The 18,257-nt window shown below is 40.4% G+C and overlaps 1 protein-coding gene across 1 annotated transcript in view; it reads left to right on the plus strand.

The window, feature by feature from the left end:
- Positions 1–18,257, plus strand: part of ITPKA (inositol-trisphosphate 3-kinase A) — a gene marked incomplete at its 5' end in the record, with an annotated part of 51,935 nt that continues 33,678 nt past the window's right edge. The window contains one exon of the mRNA XM_029964355.1: positions 1–150. Within this exon, the coding sequence (XP_029820215.1) occupies positions 1–150 (150 nt within the window). The remainder of the gene's footprint in view (positions 151–18,257) is intronic.

The raw sequence follows: 18,257 nt of genomic DNA on the forward strand, positions 1-18,257 counted from the left end.
CACCTGCAGTCCCGCAGACTGTCCAACTCCTCGCTCTCCTCCACCGGCTCCTCGTCCCTCCTGGAAGACTCGGAGGACGACGTGCTGAGCGACACGGAGTGCAGGAGCCAGGGTATCGTGCACTTGGAGCACGGCGAGGACACCAGCCAGGTAGGGAGGAGCGGGGGGAGCGGTTCGCGCCTGACGGGGCTGCTGGGCGTCTCACGGACGCTTCGGGGCCACCAGGCGCTCCCGCTTGAAGTTTCCGTGACCCAACTCCACGCTAACTCCGGGAAACTCCTGTCCTGGGGCCGGCAGCAGTGCAGCGCGGTACACAGGCTGTTGCGCCTGTTGGAAAAGCGCTGCTGCACGTTGGCTCTTCTGAAACCCGGCCAGGTGTGCGCTGTGGAATTGTGCTTGATGTCCCAAGAATACGGGGAGATGGTTTTTGATCATAAGTGAGTTGTTCTTTCTTTTCTTTTTTTTTTTTTTTTCCCCCAGTCTCCTGTGTCAGATGTTCAAAATAAAATTTTTCCAGGCACTTACCAGCAGGTATTTTTTTCTGTCTTTCAATCCTGGAGTCTGTGGTTGTCAATTTTTGAGCTGCTTCTTGCTGTGAGCATGACAGGAGATGGGGAGGAGCTTGGAATGGATAGAATGCATGCTTTTGTCTGTTCTGGCAGCAACACATTCTTCTCAGTAAATCCCCTCTGTAATTTGGCAGCTTTCATCCTTGAAGTGCACTTTTAAAGGCACATAGTTAGTTGCTTTTTCATGGTCTTTAATGTATATTTGTCTGACTCCTTAGTGTGCTTCTGAGGCTTTTGTACCTGAAATATGTAGCTTTAGTGAATTTCCCCTCCTACCTTTATTGATACCACAACTTAAATTGTTGTTCTACTGCCAGCTCATGGGTCCTGAATTGTTTTCAAGCAGAACATATGCTTTAGTAAAAAACGTATAAGGAAGAAGTAATGCAACTTGTAGGTGATACCTCCAGCTGGACTTTTCTCATGGTAATTATGGGTTTACTACTTTAGAGGACACATAGTACAGGAGCTAAAATGCTGTGCACAATATTGGTTTTGTTTGCATCAACTTGTGGCCTGTTTTTGGAAGAGGAAAAAAATAAAAAAGGTTTTGTACTTTGTAATGTTGAATATCAAGAAACCTGTAATATTAATATTTAATTTGTACTTTTGATTCTGAGATAGAATCTGGTTTGTAGGGGAAAAAATTACTGTCATTTTGCTTTCTTTTCTAAAATACATGCTGTGCTAGTGGGGATTTTATGAAAGTAGCAGGAGAATAGAAATTAAAGATAACAAAGAGCATATCCCTGTTATTGCAATGGATGTATGTGTGGTTAATGGGGAACAAGAATTAAGTGATGACACTTTAGCAATACAGAGAACTCTGAAATGGCACTGTGGCATCTGGTTAACTTGTTTGTGAATATAGATTGAAGTAAAACTGATTCTTCAGACAAGAAGCCATGCTACCTCTAAGGTTTTGCTTCTGCATCTCTGGAGTCATTGGTATTGTATGCAATATTGAATCCTAAATGATTACAAGTGTACCCTTCCCTGTAGCCTGACATGCACGTATCTAATACAGCATAAATGGATATGAGTGGTACTACTTTCTTCTACAAAATCTTTATAGTCACCTTTTAAAAGCCTTCAGTCACCTTTTAATTACAAGAAAATAAACTATTAAAAGAAGCAGATCTTTAACAATGATTTATAGACAAATTAAAAATGTCTCTATTATAAATGTTTTAACTCTGAGAGATTGTCCTGTTCATTAAGGTGCCCGGGAAATTGGGAACTTTGATAGTATTGTAATAATTCAGTTTTTGAAAATGTTTTTGCAGTTTTCCCAAGTTTAGTGCAGCTGCAGAATTGTTTAGTGTCTCCTTCGTAAAGTAAGTATTCACTCAACTGGTAGAATATTTGATGTTTTAAAAGGCTGAGTTATTTTTCCATACCTGCAGTGTATGGGAAGATGGGGCAAACTGCCCACCATGAGCCTGCATTCTGTCTGATTTTCTTTATTTCATTATCCCTTCTGTGACAAGTTGTCAAACCAGAGCAGGGACTGGTACCTCAGACTCTAAACCAGCAGAATTTCATGGCACTGCCTAATAAATTAGATGGGCCAAACATTTCATCTTCTCAATGAGAGCTCACGTGGTTCATCCCTACCTTCCTTGCTGCATTACCCTCAAATCCCAGGAATCTGCTGTTTCCCATGTGGTCAGGTACACTGCCCTTCATCTCAGATGGCCACACTGTTTGCTCACCAATACCTGGAGGCATCCAGGACAGTCTTGTTCTTGTGTTTGATATCTTCTGGTACTGGACAATGCTGTGACACCAGCAATTACTGCACTCAGCTATCTAGACTTGACAGAAACCGTTTCTTTAGTGAAGTAGGGAGTTCATACCATGCCAAAGTAGGACACTGTGCTTTGAATCTCTGAGGGTTCAACTTTACAGGATGTGTCCCTTCTGCTCTTAAATCTTGAGGCAGGATGAATAAGTGTGTTTTAGAATGGAAGGCTTTGGGTTCAAGGCAGGCACGTACATGTGAAAATAACTACAAATTTTGGGATAGCCCAAGGAATGATTTTATATTTTGAAGAGTTTATTTAGAGGCATTTTGGCACATTTTGTTCATATTTGTTGATTTTAGTGTATTTTAATAAGTGAAGGCTTGTTCTCAGAGTGGAACACAAAGGATAGAGACTTTTCTGAAGGAAACTGAAATCACAGGTGGGCCAGACTTACTGTTTTGACATTTTAAAATGTCCCTTGTATTGGGGAATTTCCTTATATTTTTCTTTGGAAATGTTAGAAATTAATTTGGAGCCTGGCACCTTATGATTAAGCTCAGACCAGTGTTCAAGGAACTGCTGGGCTGTCAAGCCTACCAGGCTCACCAGTGCCTAGCAGGGACCTTGGAAGCTTGCCCAGGACTTCAACTGTGGGAGCAGAAGTTCTGATATGTTCCTGTTATCAGGGCTTCAAGGCTTCCATCAGCAGATCCAGGAACGTAAGCTGAAGAAGGTCCTCCCAGGCCTCTCTAGTGTGCTGACCTGGAGATTAAGGCCCCGCTGAGTCTTTGAAATATTGTAGGCTCTTGGGCAACCTGTGCAGGACCGTGTGAGAGATGGGAAGCTCTGGAGCCCTTCCTCTGTATCCAGCGATTGCTGCCCTGCAGTTCTCAGGCCTTAAATGCCAGGTTGGTATGCCTGGGAGTGCTGTCCCTAACTGTATGCCTTGGAGGACAGTTTTCCTTGGCAGCTCACTTAGTAAACAGCTCTCCAAGAGGATGAGTGATTCAGTAAAGTGTTTGACAGAGCATTCTGGGTTGGATAGATTGACACTTAATGACAACGTTAAATTTTTGTTTCTTATTAAGCGCAGTATGTGGGCATGTCCCTGGGGTGTTAGGGCCTGTGTTGGGGGGCATGAATACTTTGGGACTAATGGCTGACAATGACAGTGCAGTCCCAGTGTGGCTCCGCTGGAACAAAATGACGTTTTCATCTGGGCAGGCCCACCTTTGAGAGAAGCTCAGTGGGTGGTGTTCCAGTTTCTCTGCATACATTACACATATCATTTTGCAGTAATTAACAGAGACTTTGGAATCCGGGCTCTCCTGGCTTTCCTGAAGGAATACCCTTCTGACAGTGAAGAGTTGGAAGTGTGAGAGAAGCCTATTCTGTTGTTGTCCTGTTCCTTCAACTTGCGGTTCAGTGAAGACCAGTTGTGCAAAGAGGTGCTAATGGAATTAGCATAATGCCATAGTCGAAGCTTCGTCAATCTTGGCAGTTAATTTAATGAAAAAATATTGATTATTTTTTATATAGCCAATTGACAGAATAGATTTTACCCTATGGCAACAGCTAACATTCCTGCCTTCTCTTGCATTTAAATGGGAAGCATACTTTTGTACCCGTGCTTCATGCCATCTGGGAGGTGTATACACACAGTTGAATCTTGCAGTGAAAACACCAGTGGTGCATTTATAGTAATGGAGAGAGTACAAGAGCTATATATTTTTGTCTTCATTCTGTGAATGAGCAATTTTAAGAAATATGAAGTCTGGTTAGCACCTTCTTCATTGGGACAGAGACTCTAAAAAGTGGTTTTCATAGAAAATAAACACCATGATAATGTACAGCAGCCTCTTGTCCTCTTTATAGGAGAGTGTTATTTACTAGATAGAAACATGCCAAATAAATCTACTAATTTTCATAACTGTGACCTGTCATTCCAAATTCCTAGAACTGTAACCATGAGAACAGCTGACAGTTTGCTAGAGAAAAAGCAGTTCTGTTCTTGTCTGCAATGATACCAGTCCAGAAACTTTGGGGGATAGCCATTAGTGAAGCATATATGGTTTCACTGATCTTCTTGCCATTATTTTTCGTGACACCAAGTACCTTAAAAAGGACAAGTGTATAGAGAGGCACACACACTTAATAACTAACTAACTAAATTAATAAATACAGTCTGAAAGTTTCAACTACTTTGGCTCAGGGGTGGGTTACATAAGCTAATGCAGCAGAATAAAATTGTTATTTTTAAAGGAAGAATAGGAATGAAGGGATGACATAAGTAAGACTGTTAATGGGGTTTTAGCCTACTTTCAAAAGGAAAGGAAGCTTGTATAATCACTCTATCAATTCCATTTTAACAACTTCAGTAGGCTTCAGCCAAATTTGGCAGTGGCATAGACATCTCAAAGTTTCTTCAAGAACTCTTTGAAGTTCCGCAAAGCTCAGACTCTGGGTGGAAGAGAGGAAACCAAAATAAGTGCATACCTTTTCTTCTCTGGGGGAGAAGGTGCAAGAGGAGTTAAGCAGTTGTCTTCTGCTTTGCTTATTGACTAGCAAATTGGTATGTGCATACTGGCTTGTCTGTAGGTCCTTACATGCTTGATCCAGCTGCAGCAGGTAATTAGGAGAAACCATGGAAGGCAGTATACAGTGCTGTGGGCTGGTGAGGTTAGGGAATATGGAATGCGCTAGTTAAGGGACAGGGGAGAAAGGTGACAAAATTCCCAAGAGGTGTGGAAATGTGAGAGAGATTGGAGGGCTTTTGAAACAAGTTTATAGAGGACAGTGACAAGCTGTAGATACTCTGAAAAGAGTGCAGGACAGAAGATCCCAGTCAAGTAGAAACCAGGCTTCATTAGTTTGCTGCTCATGAAACAGCTACTTTTAAGGGAGTACCTTTCATGCTTCTAAAAAAATCCAGATTTATAATGACAGTACCATATACTGAAATCTTCCTATTGTATACTGAACAAATATGAGGTGAACAGCAATAATGTTCCACATTTGCACGTTGCACAGTTATTGGAACAAATTCTGAATTGAGAGCCACCTCTTAGTTTGAGGATGGATTCTTTGCCACTGTACACTTGAGTGGTGGAGTATATCAAAACATCAGCAGTATCAGGTCTAATGGTGACTGTTTATTAGTAATGTGGATTCTTGTCTATAAAGAAATGAGTTGGCTCTTACCAAATCACTTGAGAGAGAGGCAATTAAATGTCTTATCAGTTAAGACTTTCTGACTGGATATATCTGAGATGGTAACTTAGAGGTTACAAGATTCTTGTCTTTTGAATCCATTTCACCCTGATAGATTTCATTTGTCAGATGTTAAAGGACATCTTGTTTGGGCATACAGTTTAAAACTGAAAGATAATTTTTTTCTTATGACCTGTCGGATTAGGTATGTTGTAGAAATTTCTCTGTATGCACACTTTTACAGTTCAGACTCCCTTATAATACTTATTACAGCTGGAAAGAGGGGAAAAGAAATCACAGCAACTCCTCATCATTGGATGATGCATATTTAAAGAGGTCACAGCATATTTTTCCTCAAGCTATCATTGACTGAGCAGATTTATTTCTGAAAACCTATGCCAGTCTCAAAAGGAATAAGGGTAGTGGCTGGAACAATAGTTTTGAAATTTTGCATGTAGATATATATATTTGGGTTCTGACACTTATTACCCTGTTAGACTGGTTTGATTAGGGTGAACAGTTTTTTAATTCATTAATTTAACTACCACATTTAATTAATGTGGTAGCTAACATTCAAAAATAACCTCAAGTCACATCTAAAGTTTATTATAAATGGAATGTGTTTAAGTGAGTCAGTTTGATTAAATGCTCACAATGGGATGGACTTAAATATAGTTAATGTTTCTCAAAGCTGAGAATTCATGCTGTGTTTATGTGGTAGATAGTTGTTTGTTTAACAGTGACTGAGAGAAGAACTAAGGATCATGATACAACAATTTGTGGTGATTATCTATAAAATGTGATGGCAGAAAAGGTAACATTAACCTTACACACCTTGGAAGGAAAAAGTGATCTTATGTGCAGCAGCGAAGTCACTGTCTGTCTCTCTTCTACCTTCTCTATTAGTGTAGTTTTTGCAGAGAAGGGGGTCTGAGGCAGAGAGAATTGGCTTGTCAGTCCATGTTAATTTGGATCTTGCATAGCATAGGTTTAAATTGCATTTTTAAATGCTCTTCTCAGCCTTCTCTACCAAAAGAGCTTCATCTAAAAGGCTCACAAGTTGGGCAAGATGACATTGTCTGTCCATAGCAGAGCATACGTGGGGAAAAACATAACTAAAAAAGTGTGTGTAGAGGGGGCTGAGCAGGTGTTAATCTCCATCAGCTCTTTCTGAACAAAAGCATAGGGAAGAGGGAGAGGCTACCTGTCCATCCAGTGTCAGACTAGCAAATACACTGGGATGTTGTTTCTTGTTTATCTTGGGATAATACATAACCAGCAGCATTTGAGTGGATTTTTGGATTGATAAATACTAAGCCTCTTGCAAGGGATGAAATTTTCTCTTACGTTCCAAAATATGGAGGTATGAGATTGATACTGTAGAAACCTACCTTGAACTCATCAGGTCTGGCTATTATTGCTTGTTACCAAATCTTCTATTCCTCAGCAAGCTTGGGAAGAAGTTAGCCAAAGACCAATTGACAGATCATTTGAAGCAGTTATCATAGACTTGACATGATCCAGATTTAGAGCTTGGGACAAAATTTCCAAGCCAGTTGGTGACTATAGCAAGCATGACACAGATGCTGCTTTGTGGGAGCTTGGCATTAACCCAGAATCCAGGAACACTCCATATCTGCTGGCTGAGATATTCAAATATGGTGGCGCAGTGAATGCAAGCTCTTTAAACTGTTTACCCCAGCCCACTGATGCCACCTTTATTTTACTCACGTTCAACTTCAATCTGCCCTTCTTATTCAGCCTTCTGTCCTCATCTGTACTTGAGCCACATTCATAACAGAGGTGTGGTTACAGATGATAAACAATATATACAGATACATGTTGTGTCTGCGTGTAATTGGTACTGAAATGTCTGTGATTCACAGTCCACCAAAGGATTACCTGTTTAAGAGGAAGCTGGGATGTTGCAGAACTGTGTGAATAAGTTAGTGGGAATGGCACAGTTCACTTGTGATGTATCAGAGGAAACTACTATAGTCTTCATACAATTTTCATGTGATAAGAATAATGCCTCTTGATAAATTACATTGAACACTGCATAGAAAGAGAATACCAGTGATGGTAGGAACTCATCATTCATTATCAATACAACTGATTCTGTCTCCTGCTCTCTACCACATTCCAACATATATCTTAGATATATCTGCCTTCACTACTCTAAGCTGCTATAGAGAACACAGCTTTCTTTGTGTCTTAGCTCTTTTCAAGCAGCTCCATGTAGTTGAGGACACTGCAACAGTTATTCTCAGTGATGTTCACTCTAGACAGCACATCTTTTCTGTGCTCTACTTTTTTTACTTCCTGTGGTGGAATGCAGGCTTCTATTTCTCACCTTTGAGGTGCTGGTGCTCGTCAAAGTCTGTAGGTCCTGCACACTCAAGGGATCAAATGGAGCTCAGCTGTGAGCGCTGTGCTCAGCCAGCCCACTCCAGACACAGGAGGTGAGCTTGAGGAGGCTCAGTTGTGCACGAGGCAGCTGTGAACTAGGTTTTCCTGTATGAGGGCCATCTCTCACCGGCACGTTAACCTGGCTAGCCAGTGCTGGCTCACTCTGCGGCAAATACTTTGGAAATGGAGGGAGCATTGTTGCCATGTGTCAACACCTTCCTATACTGGAACCTCTTCAGATGCTCTGAAATCACCACCCCTGCTGAAAATCTTCAAAGATCCTCTGAGCATGTGGCACAGGTAGTGGTATTCTCTTGTGCTTTGAAATGACCGGTCTTATGGGCAGACACATTGTGATGGGTAGTTGCATGATTCTAAAGTAGGCTAGTCAAGAACAAAACTTTGGAGATAAAGGAGGTAAGACGGTTGTGATGGGTACAGGATATGTACAGGCAGACAGAAGGGGAGTGATTGGGAGTGGTTGGGAAGGCTGCTGGAAATGCAAGAGGAAGGACTAGAGGGAAGATCAAAACTTAATGGGCAAGCAGACTATTATTGCTTTAAAAATCAAGGAAAATACATTTTCAAAAAAAGCAGATCAGGAGAACGTGTGACAACTAAATTAAGAAATCATCAGTCAAGCATTGAAAGTATATGTAAGGAAAGAACTCAAGTGCCTGCAGGGTGGGTATATTAATGTTCTACAGTCTTTAATTACAAGCAGGCATAGCAATCGATGCAAAGAATTCATGACTTTCAACTGTTTTATATTTCCAATCAACTCAAAGGACAAGTTACAGCTCCATAGTGACTGATAACATTGCAGGACCTCTATTTTTTCATAGGTAGGTATGCAGGAGATCACAGGAAGGGAAAGACTGACTTTCTGATTTAATGCTGCTGAATGCTGATGTGGAGAACTACTCGCCTTTCACAGTGTCCCTGGGAAAAACTAGGCAAGTTATTTATGCAGACTATCACCATGGCCCTTAACTGTATTTTTCTTATTCTCCTATTGACTGACTTGAGAGTGTGGGTCTTACTAGCAGAAATGCTCAACATTTGTACATGCAACCAAAGTTAATGGGAGCTGTTCTACAACACTGTTCTACTGTGTTGTATGACACCGGGTATTGGGAAAAGCAAACTGACATCTGAGATTAAGCTTTCAAAGTTAGTGGGTACTTTTCATATTAACCTTTCTTTCCTTCAGTATTTTTCCTATAAGATATAAATAAAACACTTAATATAACAAGATTGTGAAAACAGATTCACTAAAATTTGGAAAACACTCTACGACTGCAGTGATGGCCATCTTAAAATGCCATACACAACCCAGTAACCATGTTTACAGTAGATTTTCAGTAGGAGAAGTAAAAACGGTAAAGGCAATGAGGGCAAAATTAAAAAAATGCTGCTTTTTATAGAAATGGTGCTTATTGTGTTTGTTTACACTGAATAAATAGGAACTACAATATGTTATTATATAATTAAAGACTGTGTCATAAGCTCTGCAGAAAATGGTAAATGTTGCCATGAATAGGATAACTTTTGTATCAAAAACCTAAATTCTGCTGATTTCTAACTTTTGAGTACTCGTTTTTTCATTTAAGACATTTTTAAAGTTCCAGTGCAAACGTAATTCTGCATCTGCATGCATTCCAGTAGCTGAAGGTGCTGACATATGGCAGTGATGTTTCATCCTTCTTCCATTTCCAAAGCATGTGCTGCAGAGCAAGCCCAGCACTGGCCAGCCTGGTTAACTTGCCTGTACTAGAGAGGGCACTCACTAGAGTGCTGTACCTAGAGAGGTTCTTCAAGCCCTGTGAGAGATGGCCCTCTTGTATCAGGAAAACCTAGTTCACAGCTGCCTCATGCACGGCTGAGCCTCCTCAAGCTCACCTCCTGTGTCTGAAGAGTCAGATAGATGAATGCATCCCTTATAGATGAGCTCCATCGATCCCTTGTGTGTGCTGTGCCCAGCAGTCTCCACAGAAGGTATTTAAATACTACTGAAAGCCTACTGTAAATTAGTTTGAGGTTCTTACAATTTGCCAGATTTGGTCAGGTTGACTTCTGCTCTTCAGAAGCAAGCTTCTTCTTCAAAGCTTGCTTCTGCTTTGAAAACTCCGCTCTTCTTAGATTTCAGGCTTCTTCCTCAAAATTCAAGGTTAAAAAGCTTTTCAGAGGATTCATTAGCAATTTTGTAGTGGGGTCCATATGAATCTTTTTATAGCCTCAGAAACAGCTGAAGTTTTTTTGGAGTTGTTCAATCTGAAACAAACCAAACACTTTTTGCCACTTTTGCCCTTCTTTGAGGTGAGTAACTTAGAACAAATAAGAAGAGAATGAAACAGGAAGAATTCTTGTGCATTGGTGCTTTGGTGGCTGTACAGGACCCTGATCTTCTGAAAGAGACAGAGCTAGAGCAAGTCTGTATGGCATCTGTATTCTTCTCCATTGTTGTATGCTTATGTGATGCAGTAGAAAGGATAAATATCTGTGTGAACAGTGTTCTTGCATGCAGATGGGCTGTTATCTTCAGTTGAGTTTGAGTGGGTTGTTGGCTAAGTGCACTTGACCTGAATGTTCTAATCACTTTAAGCTCTGCTTGCTATGGGCTCCCTTCTTTGCCACCCATGTATGTTCTGTAGGAACAGCATCATCAACTCTACAAAGGGTCATCTTTGATCAGAGGAAAATGTAATCTGAAGAAATTTAGAAACTTTCTTATGCTTCAGCCCTCACTTTTCCTAGTGGAAAATGCTGAGTATCAGAATTTCAAGATGATAATTGGATACAGTTTGTATTGTCTTGCTCTGTGAAATTCAGATAAGGAACTTTTTTGCCTTCTTTGTGCTAACCTAGAAGGAGTAAGCAATGAAATTTCAAGGTACTCATTTTAGTACAGATCCTGCCATTCTGCTGAAAAACCTATAAAGGATTTTAAAGTGGAGACTCCTGACTTCCAGGTGCTTTTGCTTATCACTTGTTCATCACATAGCTACCACAGGCAGTCAGTAGTAAAAATAATGAAGCTGTATTCTAAATATGTTAGGAAGAAGTGAGCCTCTAGACTTCTCTCTGCCCTAGTGATCTGTCTGGATCTGGGCACTAATCAGGCCCCTATAACACTTTCATGACTTATTTTCCCAACATTTATAGCAAGACCAAAGAGAATGTGTGCCTTCAGCAAAGAGACCAGGAAGGGAGGAAGTCCTGGGCTCTCTAATAGCCCAGTGCATGTCAATCACTATGCCAACAGTCTCCAAGGCTTTTTCCAGCAGTAGGACTGGCTGACGTCCTGAGCATGGTTTCCCATTCCAATGTTTAAACTGGAGTGGCAGAAAACTAATCGTATTTTTTCTGTCCCTGTTTATCAGTTGGGACTTTCTGCGTTATCTGTAGAAATATATCCTCTTCCATTGCTATAGTTTTGTGTCTTGATCCTAATCTGCCTTTTCAGTCCTGATTTTATAGGCAACAGTCCTATCTGGGACAGGGGATGTCTATAGGATGAATGTAGCCGAGTCACCAATGTTCTTTTTACATTGCATTCTTAAAGAAAAAGGGCAGACAGGGCAGCAAAATCTTGGCTTGTGAAGTAACTTCTCTGCATGGCTTGTTCCCCTGTGCCCAGTTTAGGTTATCAACCATCTGCAAATGACATTTCAAATGTCTGTTTTCTCTTTGTCTGTTGAGCCCTGGTATTGATGTTGGTTGCTCTTGGGTTCTGCTACCTATGTCCAATCTGGCACAGAAGCTGCTGCTTGCTCCATATTTCAGGAGGCTGGTGTAGGTGGTTGTGCGAGATATGGGAGTGTGGCTTGCAGTTCTGTTGCTAGGAGCCAACAGTATGAAGTTCTTTGAAGTTTTATGGGGTTTTTTTTGTCTCTTTTACTATGAGATAAAAATTTTGGTAGATACGTTGTTTATATAAATGACACCCTGTTTATTTTTCTTTATTTTTAGGTGGGTTTACATCTTAATAGTTGGCAATTGATGTTTTTCCTTCTAAAAATGTGGGATATCCAGTATCCTGACTGTAAACACATGTGTTTACCTTTAGGGCAGAGGAAATATGCTCGGTAAAAGACATTCACTATTGTTCAAACACCCACAACTCTTCAGGAAAACAGATGCCTTGTTTCAGTTTCAGTCTTTCGTTGAGTCACTTGTGCTTATGTAAGATGTGAATTTGATTCTCTTTCTTAAGACTGCATTATGGAAATTGAAATTTTAAATAATCCCTTGTCTCTGGGGCTACCTACTTCTGATACGGAGGAGGAATTCAGCTCGCCTCTCTTACGTTGTTCTGCTAACATAAATTCTCTTTTGATCCTGTAGTTTTGCTGAAGGGAGAAATCTTTTCTCTGGATTTCTTACATAGTTCTTAGGGCTGACTTGGGGCAAGAAGAGTTTCTCTAATGTTAGGTTTGCTCCAAAACCAAACTGCTACCTTCTAACCCTCTCGCTCAGATGGTATGAAGTGAAGGGTCCTCATTTCCATAGAATTTCAGGTTTCTTCATCATTGCCATGTTCCATTAATGGGCTCCCATCCTGCCTGGAACACTGGCCTCACTTGTTCTGTTCTGATGCTAACCTAAATAGGAATGTGGGGTTTTGTTTGTTTTGAGTTGTTTTGTTTGTTTGTTTGCACTTTGGATTTTATATGTTTTTTCTTTGGTTTGTTTTGTTTTTGTCGTTTGTGGTTTCGGTTTTTTATTTGTCATTTTATTTTGGTTTTTTTTTGCTTTTGAAATCCCTTCAGCATAGTTGTTTGGAATAATCTTACAGCTAAAGCTTAGAGTTATTACAGTGGTTGCTGAAGGATGTGACTTTTTCCAAGGTAAATACCACACCCCACTAAATAATAGTGCCTATCGCATGTTGACACTTGCATTCCATTGCAAAGGGTGGGCCATGTTTGAACAGTGGAGTGCATGATAGGTGAAGCAGTAACTGCTTATGCTTCTTTGAAGGATAATGGAGGTGTGAGTTTGGAGGAGATGAGGACGGAGAGATGGAGTACTGGACTTTGTCTTGTGATAGATTAGAAGAGCAGATGGCAAACTGCTACCATTGTACGTCTGATCTGTTTTTTACATGATGTATTTTTAGACTCTAATAGTCCTTTTCACTTACCACTATGTTGCTGCTTATTTGAGTACCTGACTGTCTTATTTGAGTGCCTCTAATTTAGTTTACAAGCATTAATTACTTAAATTATTCAATAGTGTTCTGAGATAGAGCTGTTACAGCCTGCAGTTGTGGGAACTGGAGGAGAGAAAGGACATATGTCTGGACCTAGATCCCATATTGAAACAGTGGAGTTCGGTCAGGTCTTTTGCAAATCAATGTCTGACATTTTAGGATGTTAGAAGCTGAATTGTCATGGTAAGAAAGAAAAAAGTTACGTAGGAACATTTTAAAAATCAATACCTTTCGGTAATCTCTCTATATGTATGTGGCTATATACATGCATGTGTACAATAATTTTAAAAACCCTGATTTGTGGACAAGTATTGGTGTGCCTGACTTAATTTTCTAAATGAATGTTTTAATACCTTTTAGGAAATGGAAATAAAGCACAGAAAGGGTTCAGGTAACTTTTTTCACTGTCCTGCAGGACATAAGTATCATAAGACCACTGATGATGAACCATCTTGGGGCTTATGACAAGGACTCCTTTCAAAGTATTGCAACTCATTGACACTGGCAGCAGCCCAGTTCTGTCTTGGTGGCAGGTCTCTCCTGTGTCTGAGTTAGACCCTAATTTTACAGGCATTTGTTTTAAAACTCACTGATACACCAGATAGCCCTTTTCTCATATCTCACCCGAATATTTTGGTTTTGTTATGAATTAAAGCCATTTGTTCTTGTCATTCCCAGTGGTCATGGAGAACAAGTGACTGCTCTTATAGTTATGAAACCTTGTTGTGTATTAGAAAACAGTTGCCATGCTTGGTCCTCTCAGGATAAACAAATATAATTGTTTTGGCCTCAGCAATATGATGACTGTTATTCATCCCTAGATTTTCCTCCAGTTTGTCAAAACTTTCTTGGAATAGCAACGAAAAGGGAGCACAATCATCACAGATAACCAGTAGGTATTTACAGCAACCTTAATTCTATCCTTGTGCTTCCTATCCTTTCCTACAGAAAAAAATTGAATTATAGCACAATAGTCTCCCACTGTTACAATGTTACATTTCTTTCAGGCAGAATCTCAGTGTCTTATGGGATATGGCTTGGTATGAGCATGGTAAGCTTTCAACATGTGTCCACTAACCCAAGCTGCTAGGGATAGGAAGAGAGGAGTCTGATGATAGTGTTTTCTGGTGAGTAGGAAAGTGTAAATAAAGGATAAGCATCAAAATTTTCTTTATTTCTCTTTATCTGTTCAGACTGGAGATTCTCCTGTGGCCAGTGAATCACTGGGGTGTTGAACTGGTGGTGAGCCTAGCCCCAAACTGCTGGGCAGGCAGGACAGAGCTGTATCTCCAGGTAACAGTCTGCACCAGCATAGCAAGTAAGATGAAGCACATGCTTCATCTTCCCAGGGTCACTCAGGGGAGGTTAGCTTCTTGAAGTTATTTCCTGGCTTGTTGCCAGAACACAGTCTCTCTTGATGTTATGCAGAAATTACACCTGATTTAAATGAATTGGCACTTGTAGTACATTTGGATTTGAGGTCATGCATGGTTCACAAATGACACGTTTGTACCTTAATAAATTGTGCTTATGTTTTAGGCTAGACCTGTTTATTGGTCTGTGTATAGATAAATGTGGATCTGTTTGGGTTTTAAGTATGCCCAAATATTTGTCCTATTTGGAACTGATAATGCTATTTCCTACCTAATAAGATGTTAGGTTTATTTTATCATCTAAAGTGCTGTATTTCTAGATGTCCCTTTCTCATAACTGGTGATGTCAGTCAGTGACCCACGACAGGTGAAGGAGAAGTGGGGGATGGGCAGAGAATTATCAAATTGCTAAACTGTTTCTGAAGATTTAAACTGCAGTTGTTTTGGAGGTTAAGAAAGATTTCTTTCCTGCTGCCACGCCATCTGCTAAAGTGATGTTTGATTTACCACAAACTTCTCTGGGTGATGGACAGCCTGAATAAATCTCAGATGTCTGGGCTCTGAAAGTGAGTCAACTTTCCTATAGAGAGGAACATTCCATTTACTTCTTGGATAATAAAATTCCAGTTTCCAGCAAGACTGATGTTCTGGCAAAACCCTGGTACAGGTAGAATGTCTTTGGTTCAGTTTTGCTGTGTTCAATGGGGACATGTGGCTGAGCTCCATCCTGTTAGAGAACCAGTGTCTTTCAGAACAGAACACAAGCTGTGAAAGTAGAGATAATGGCCATGTTTAATGCCTGCTATGAAAGATAGACAGTTCAGCATCCCTTAGAACAGAAACTGGTTATCGTATTAAAATAAAATCTGTCAGTCAACATATCTGTGAGATAAGGAAACCCTTGTGCCAGTGCAGCTTTAAAGTCATCTATACTTGACTATTTTGTCTTTTGGCCTGGGAATAATGTAGACGTTGTAGATATTTCAGTTGGTTATAACCAGAAACAAAATGCCAACCTTGATTCCTGCAGAATAGTCAGCAGACTGTGGCTCTTGATGCTGTTTCCAGGAAGGCAAGCAATACTTTTCTGTCTTTGTAGTTCATTTTCCTCTGATTTGGAGAGGAATTTGCTCCTGGAGTTACAAATAGAACCCAGGTGTGGAGTGGGACATAGGATTTTGTGCTCCTAATAATTTAGTCTGATACTAACCATCCATTTCTCTTAACCTTCACTTCTTCCTTTAGCCCAGGCATAATGAACACCCAGCAAGCTTACCAAGTATCCTAAAGGGTAGCAAAGCCAAATAATAGGTGCGTTTCACTGCATGGTGGGGCATGACAGAGGAGAAAACACAGGAACCTGAGGCTTCTGACTTGCAGTGTTCTTTCTGCTTATTGCATTAAGTGTTTCTCATGACTCTGAAGATTTAGCCCAGCCCATCATGAGTGCAGAACAAACAGGAAATAGAAACCCTGCAGTCAGAGGATACACCTGCCAAATGCTGGTTGAGCAGCTGTGGCCCTCACCCATGGCTGAGTGCAAAGCCAGAAGCATCAAGGGCTAGGTACAGGCTGAGTGCTGTTTCTCCTCAAAGGTTTGGAGGCTGAATGGTGAAAGAGAGGGAGGGAGAGATGAAGGTGTAGTCACAGTTTGCCTGGCAGTCTGATGAGAGGTGTTGATCAGGAAGCTGCTTGTGTAGTGTGCAAACTGCCATTCTTTAGGAGCACGTGTTCTCCCTTGCTGTTATCAGTCTTACAGCTCCAGCTGGCACTCGCACAGCACAGGAAGATCAAATGTGTGACAAAGCAGTGAGTGTTATGTTCTCTTGGGGGCTGTAGCAGATACAACGATGGTCAAGGCTGCCAAGGCATCCAGCAGGTGGAGATTGCTCAGGGATATCCTTGACCAGGGACATGGTTACACTGTTTGTATTCCTTGAGCGACAGCTGACAGCATTTGAAGTAACGCATCTGCCCTGGCAAAAGGCCAGTTGCAGTGATTTGGCCAAATTATCAGTTGGCAGTGGTTGCCATAGCACCTCAGACAGTCTGAAGAATGATGCCGTTGCATGTTCAGGGCACAGACTCTGTAAAGCTGATGCTCAAAACTCTGGACTTTGGACCAGGCTATCCAGATGTAAGGTATCATAGAGCAACATTCTGGCCCTAAAGACCTTTTTGTCCAGGGATAAATAGTCACTACTGTGAAGATTAGTATTTGTGTGCATCAGGAACCTGTTTCCTGCCCAGGACCAAGAGAAGATGAAATGTGGTAATAACAGGGCTAAGTCAGCTGCTGTAGGAGCCTTACCCTATCTTGGGAGCTGAATTAAGTGTTACACTCAGAAACTTAGTTATAAAGGTTTGTGTGAGGGTTTGTTCACATACGCTTGGGGAGCATTCTTCTTGACTTGCTCTCACCTCCCACCCATTGAGATCCTTGTCTCAATTTGTGATTCATGTCTTATTCAGCCAAGTGGGTAGTAGACTTGGCAGCAAGAATCTCCTTAGCTTGAGGATTCCACAAACCTTTAATAAGGGGCAAAAGCACAGAAACAACTGCTGAAAGTATAAAGTAAGTGCCTTGTATGACAAGTTCAGGAATTGTTGTTGTTGTTATTTGGAGCATTTTTGGTTTAGCTATGGGAAAATCTTGTGCCTTGCTTCCCTACACAGAACTTTTGTGGATATTTAAGTTATATTTCTCCCAACAAAAAAAGGGAAAATAGTCATGTATGCTTCACTTTCTCCATGTCTTGTTAGGTGTTCTAAGTTTCTTCAAATACCAAATGATCCCAAGCCTAGGAGTTGTTATAGTCTGGAGAATTAAAAAAAAAGTAATGGAATTTTGATTAACTGCAATGAAAAGCTTTTACTATCTGCTTTAGATATTTTAAAAATGTGCATGAACATATGTATATATGTGTATATATTACTAGGAGAAACACCAAGGATAATTATACTTTTACATTTGGCATAAAAATGTCTGCTGTTTCAAGATCTGGATCTGACCAAATCAACTGCCTGCCTCTTTCACATCTGCAAAGACAATTACACTAAGCCTCAAAATGAAAGAACTCAAAACCAGAGTCCCTTGGTAGGCAAATTTTGTGACTGCAACCGGAAAGATACTGTGTTGCTCAGCAACTCTCACAATAATTTTTAAATTTTTTTTTATATATATAACATTACTTAAATCCCCAGTTGTCTCCATGAGATGATGGGCTATCCCAGAGCTGTACTCCCCTGAAAAAATTAAACCCCTAATAACCACTGGTTATTACACACTCACTGCTGTGAGGCTGTGCCCATGGAAAAGTAATTAGTATGGGGAAAATTATGCTGATAACAACATGTCTTGGTAGAGTATTGTGATTTTGACAAAGCAGTAGATACACTTCAGTTGCTAAAGTGTTGTGGGATTATGTTTTTTAATAGATTGTAATTATAGTACTGTAGTTATTGATTACATTCAAAGAGAAGCAAATCTAATAATGGTAATTAAATTAGGCTAGTAACTATCTTGGTTGTGGTTTCTCAAAATTATTTCTTACGGAAGCTTTTCATGGTAGTGGCAGGTATTGACTACATTGAAATAGGTGAAAACAAAGTTTTGTTTGGGCTAGGCTTAATTCATTAAGATAATATGGTTAGTAGCTTTGGAACTACATTTAGCTTCTTTACCTGTATAGGTCCAATAAGTCAGGTCAAAACCAATTCAAATAAAGTTACA

This window comes from Manacus vitellinus, unplaced genomic scaffold, assembly GCF_001715985.3.
Source record: "Manacus vitellinus isolate BGI_N305 unplaced genomic scaffold, ASM171598v3 scaffold_6_pilon, whole genome shotgun sequence".
Lineage (NCBI taxonomy): Eukaryota > Metazoa > Chordata > Aves > Passeriformes > Pipridae > Manacus > Manacus vitellinus.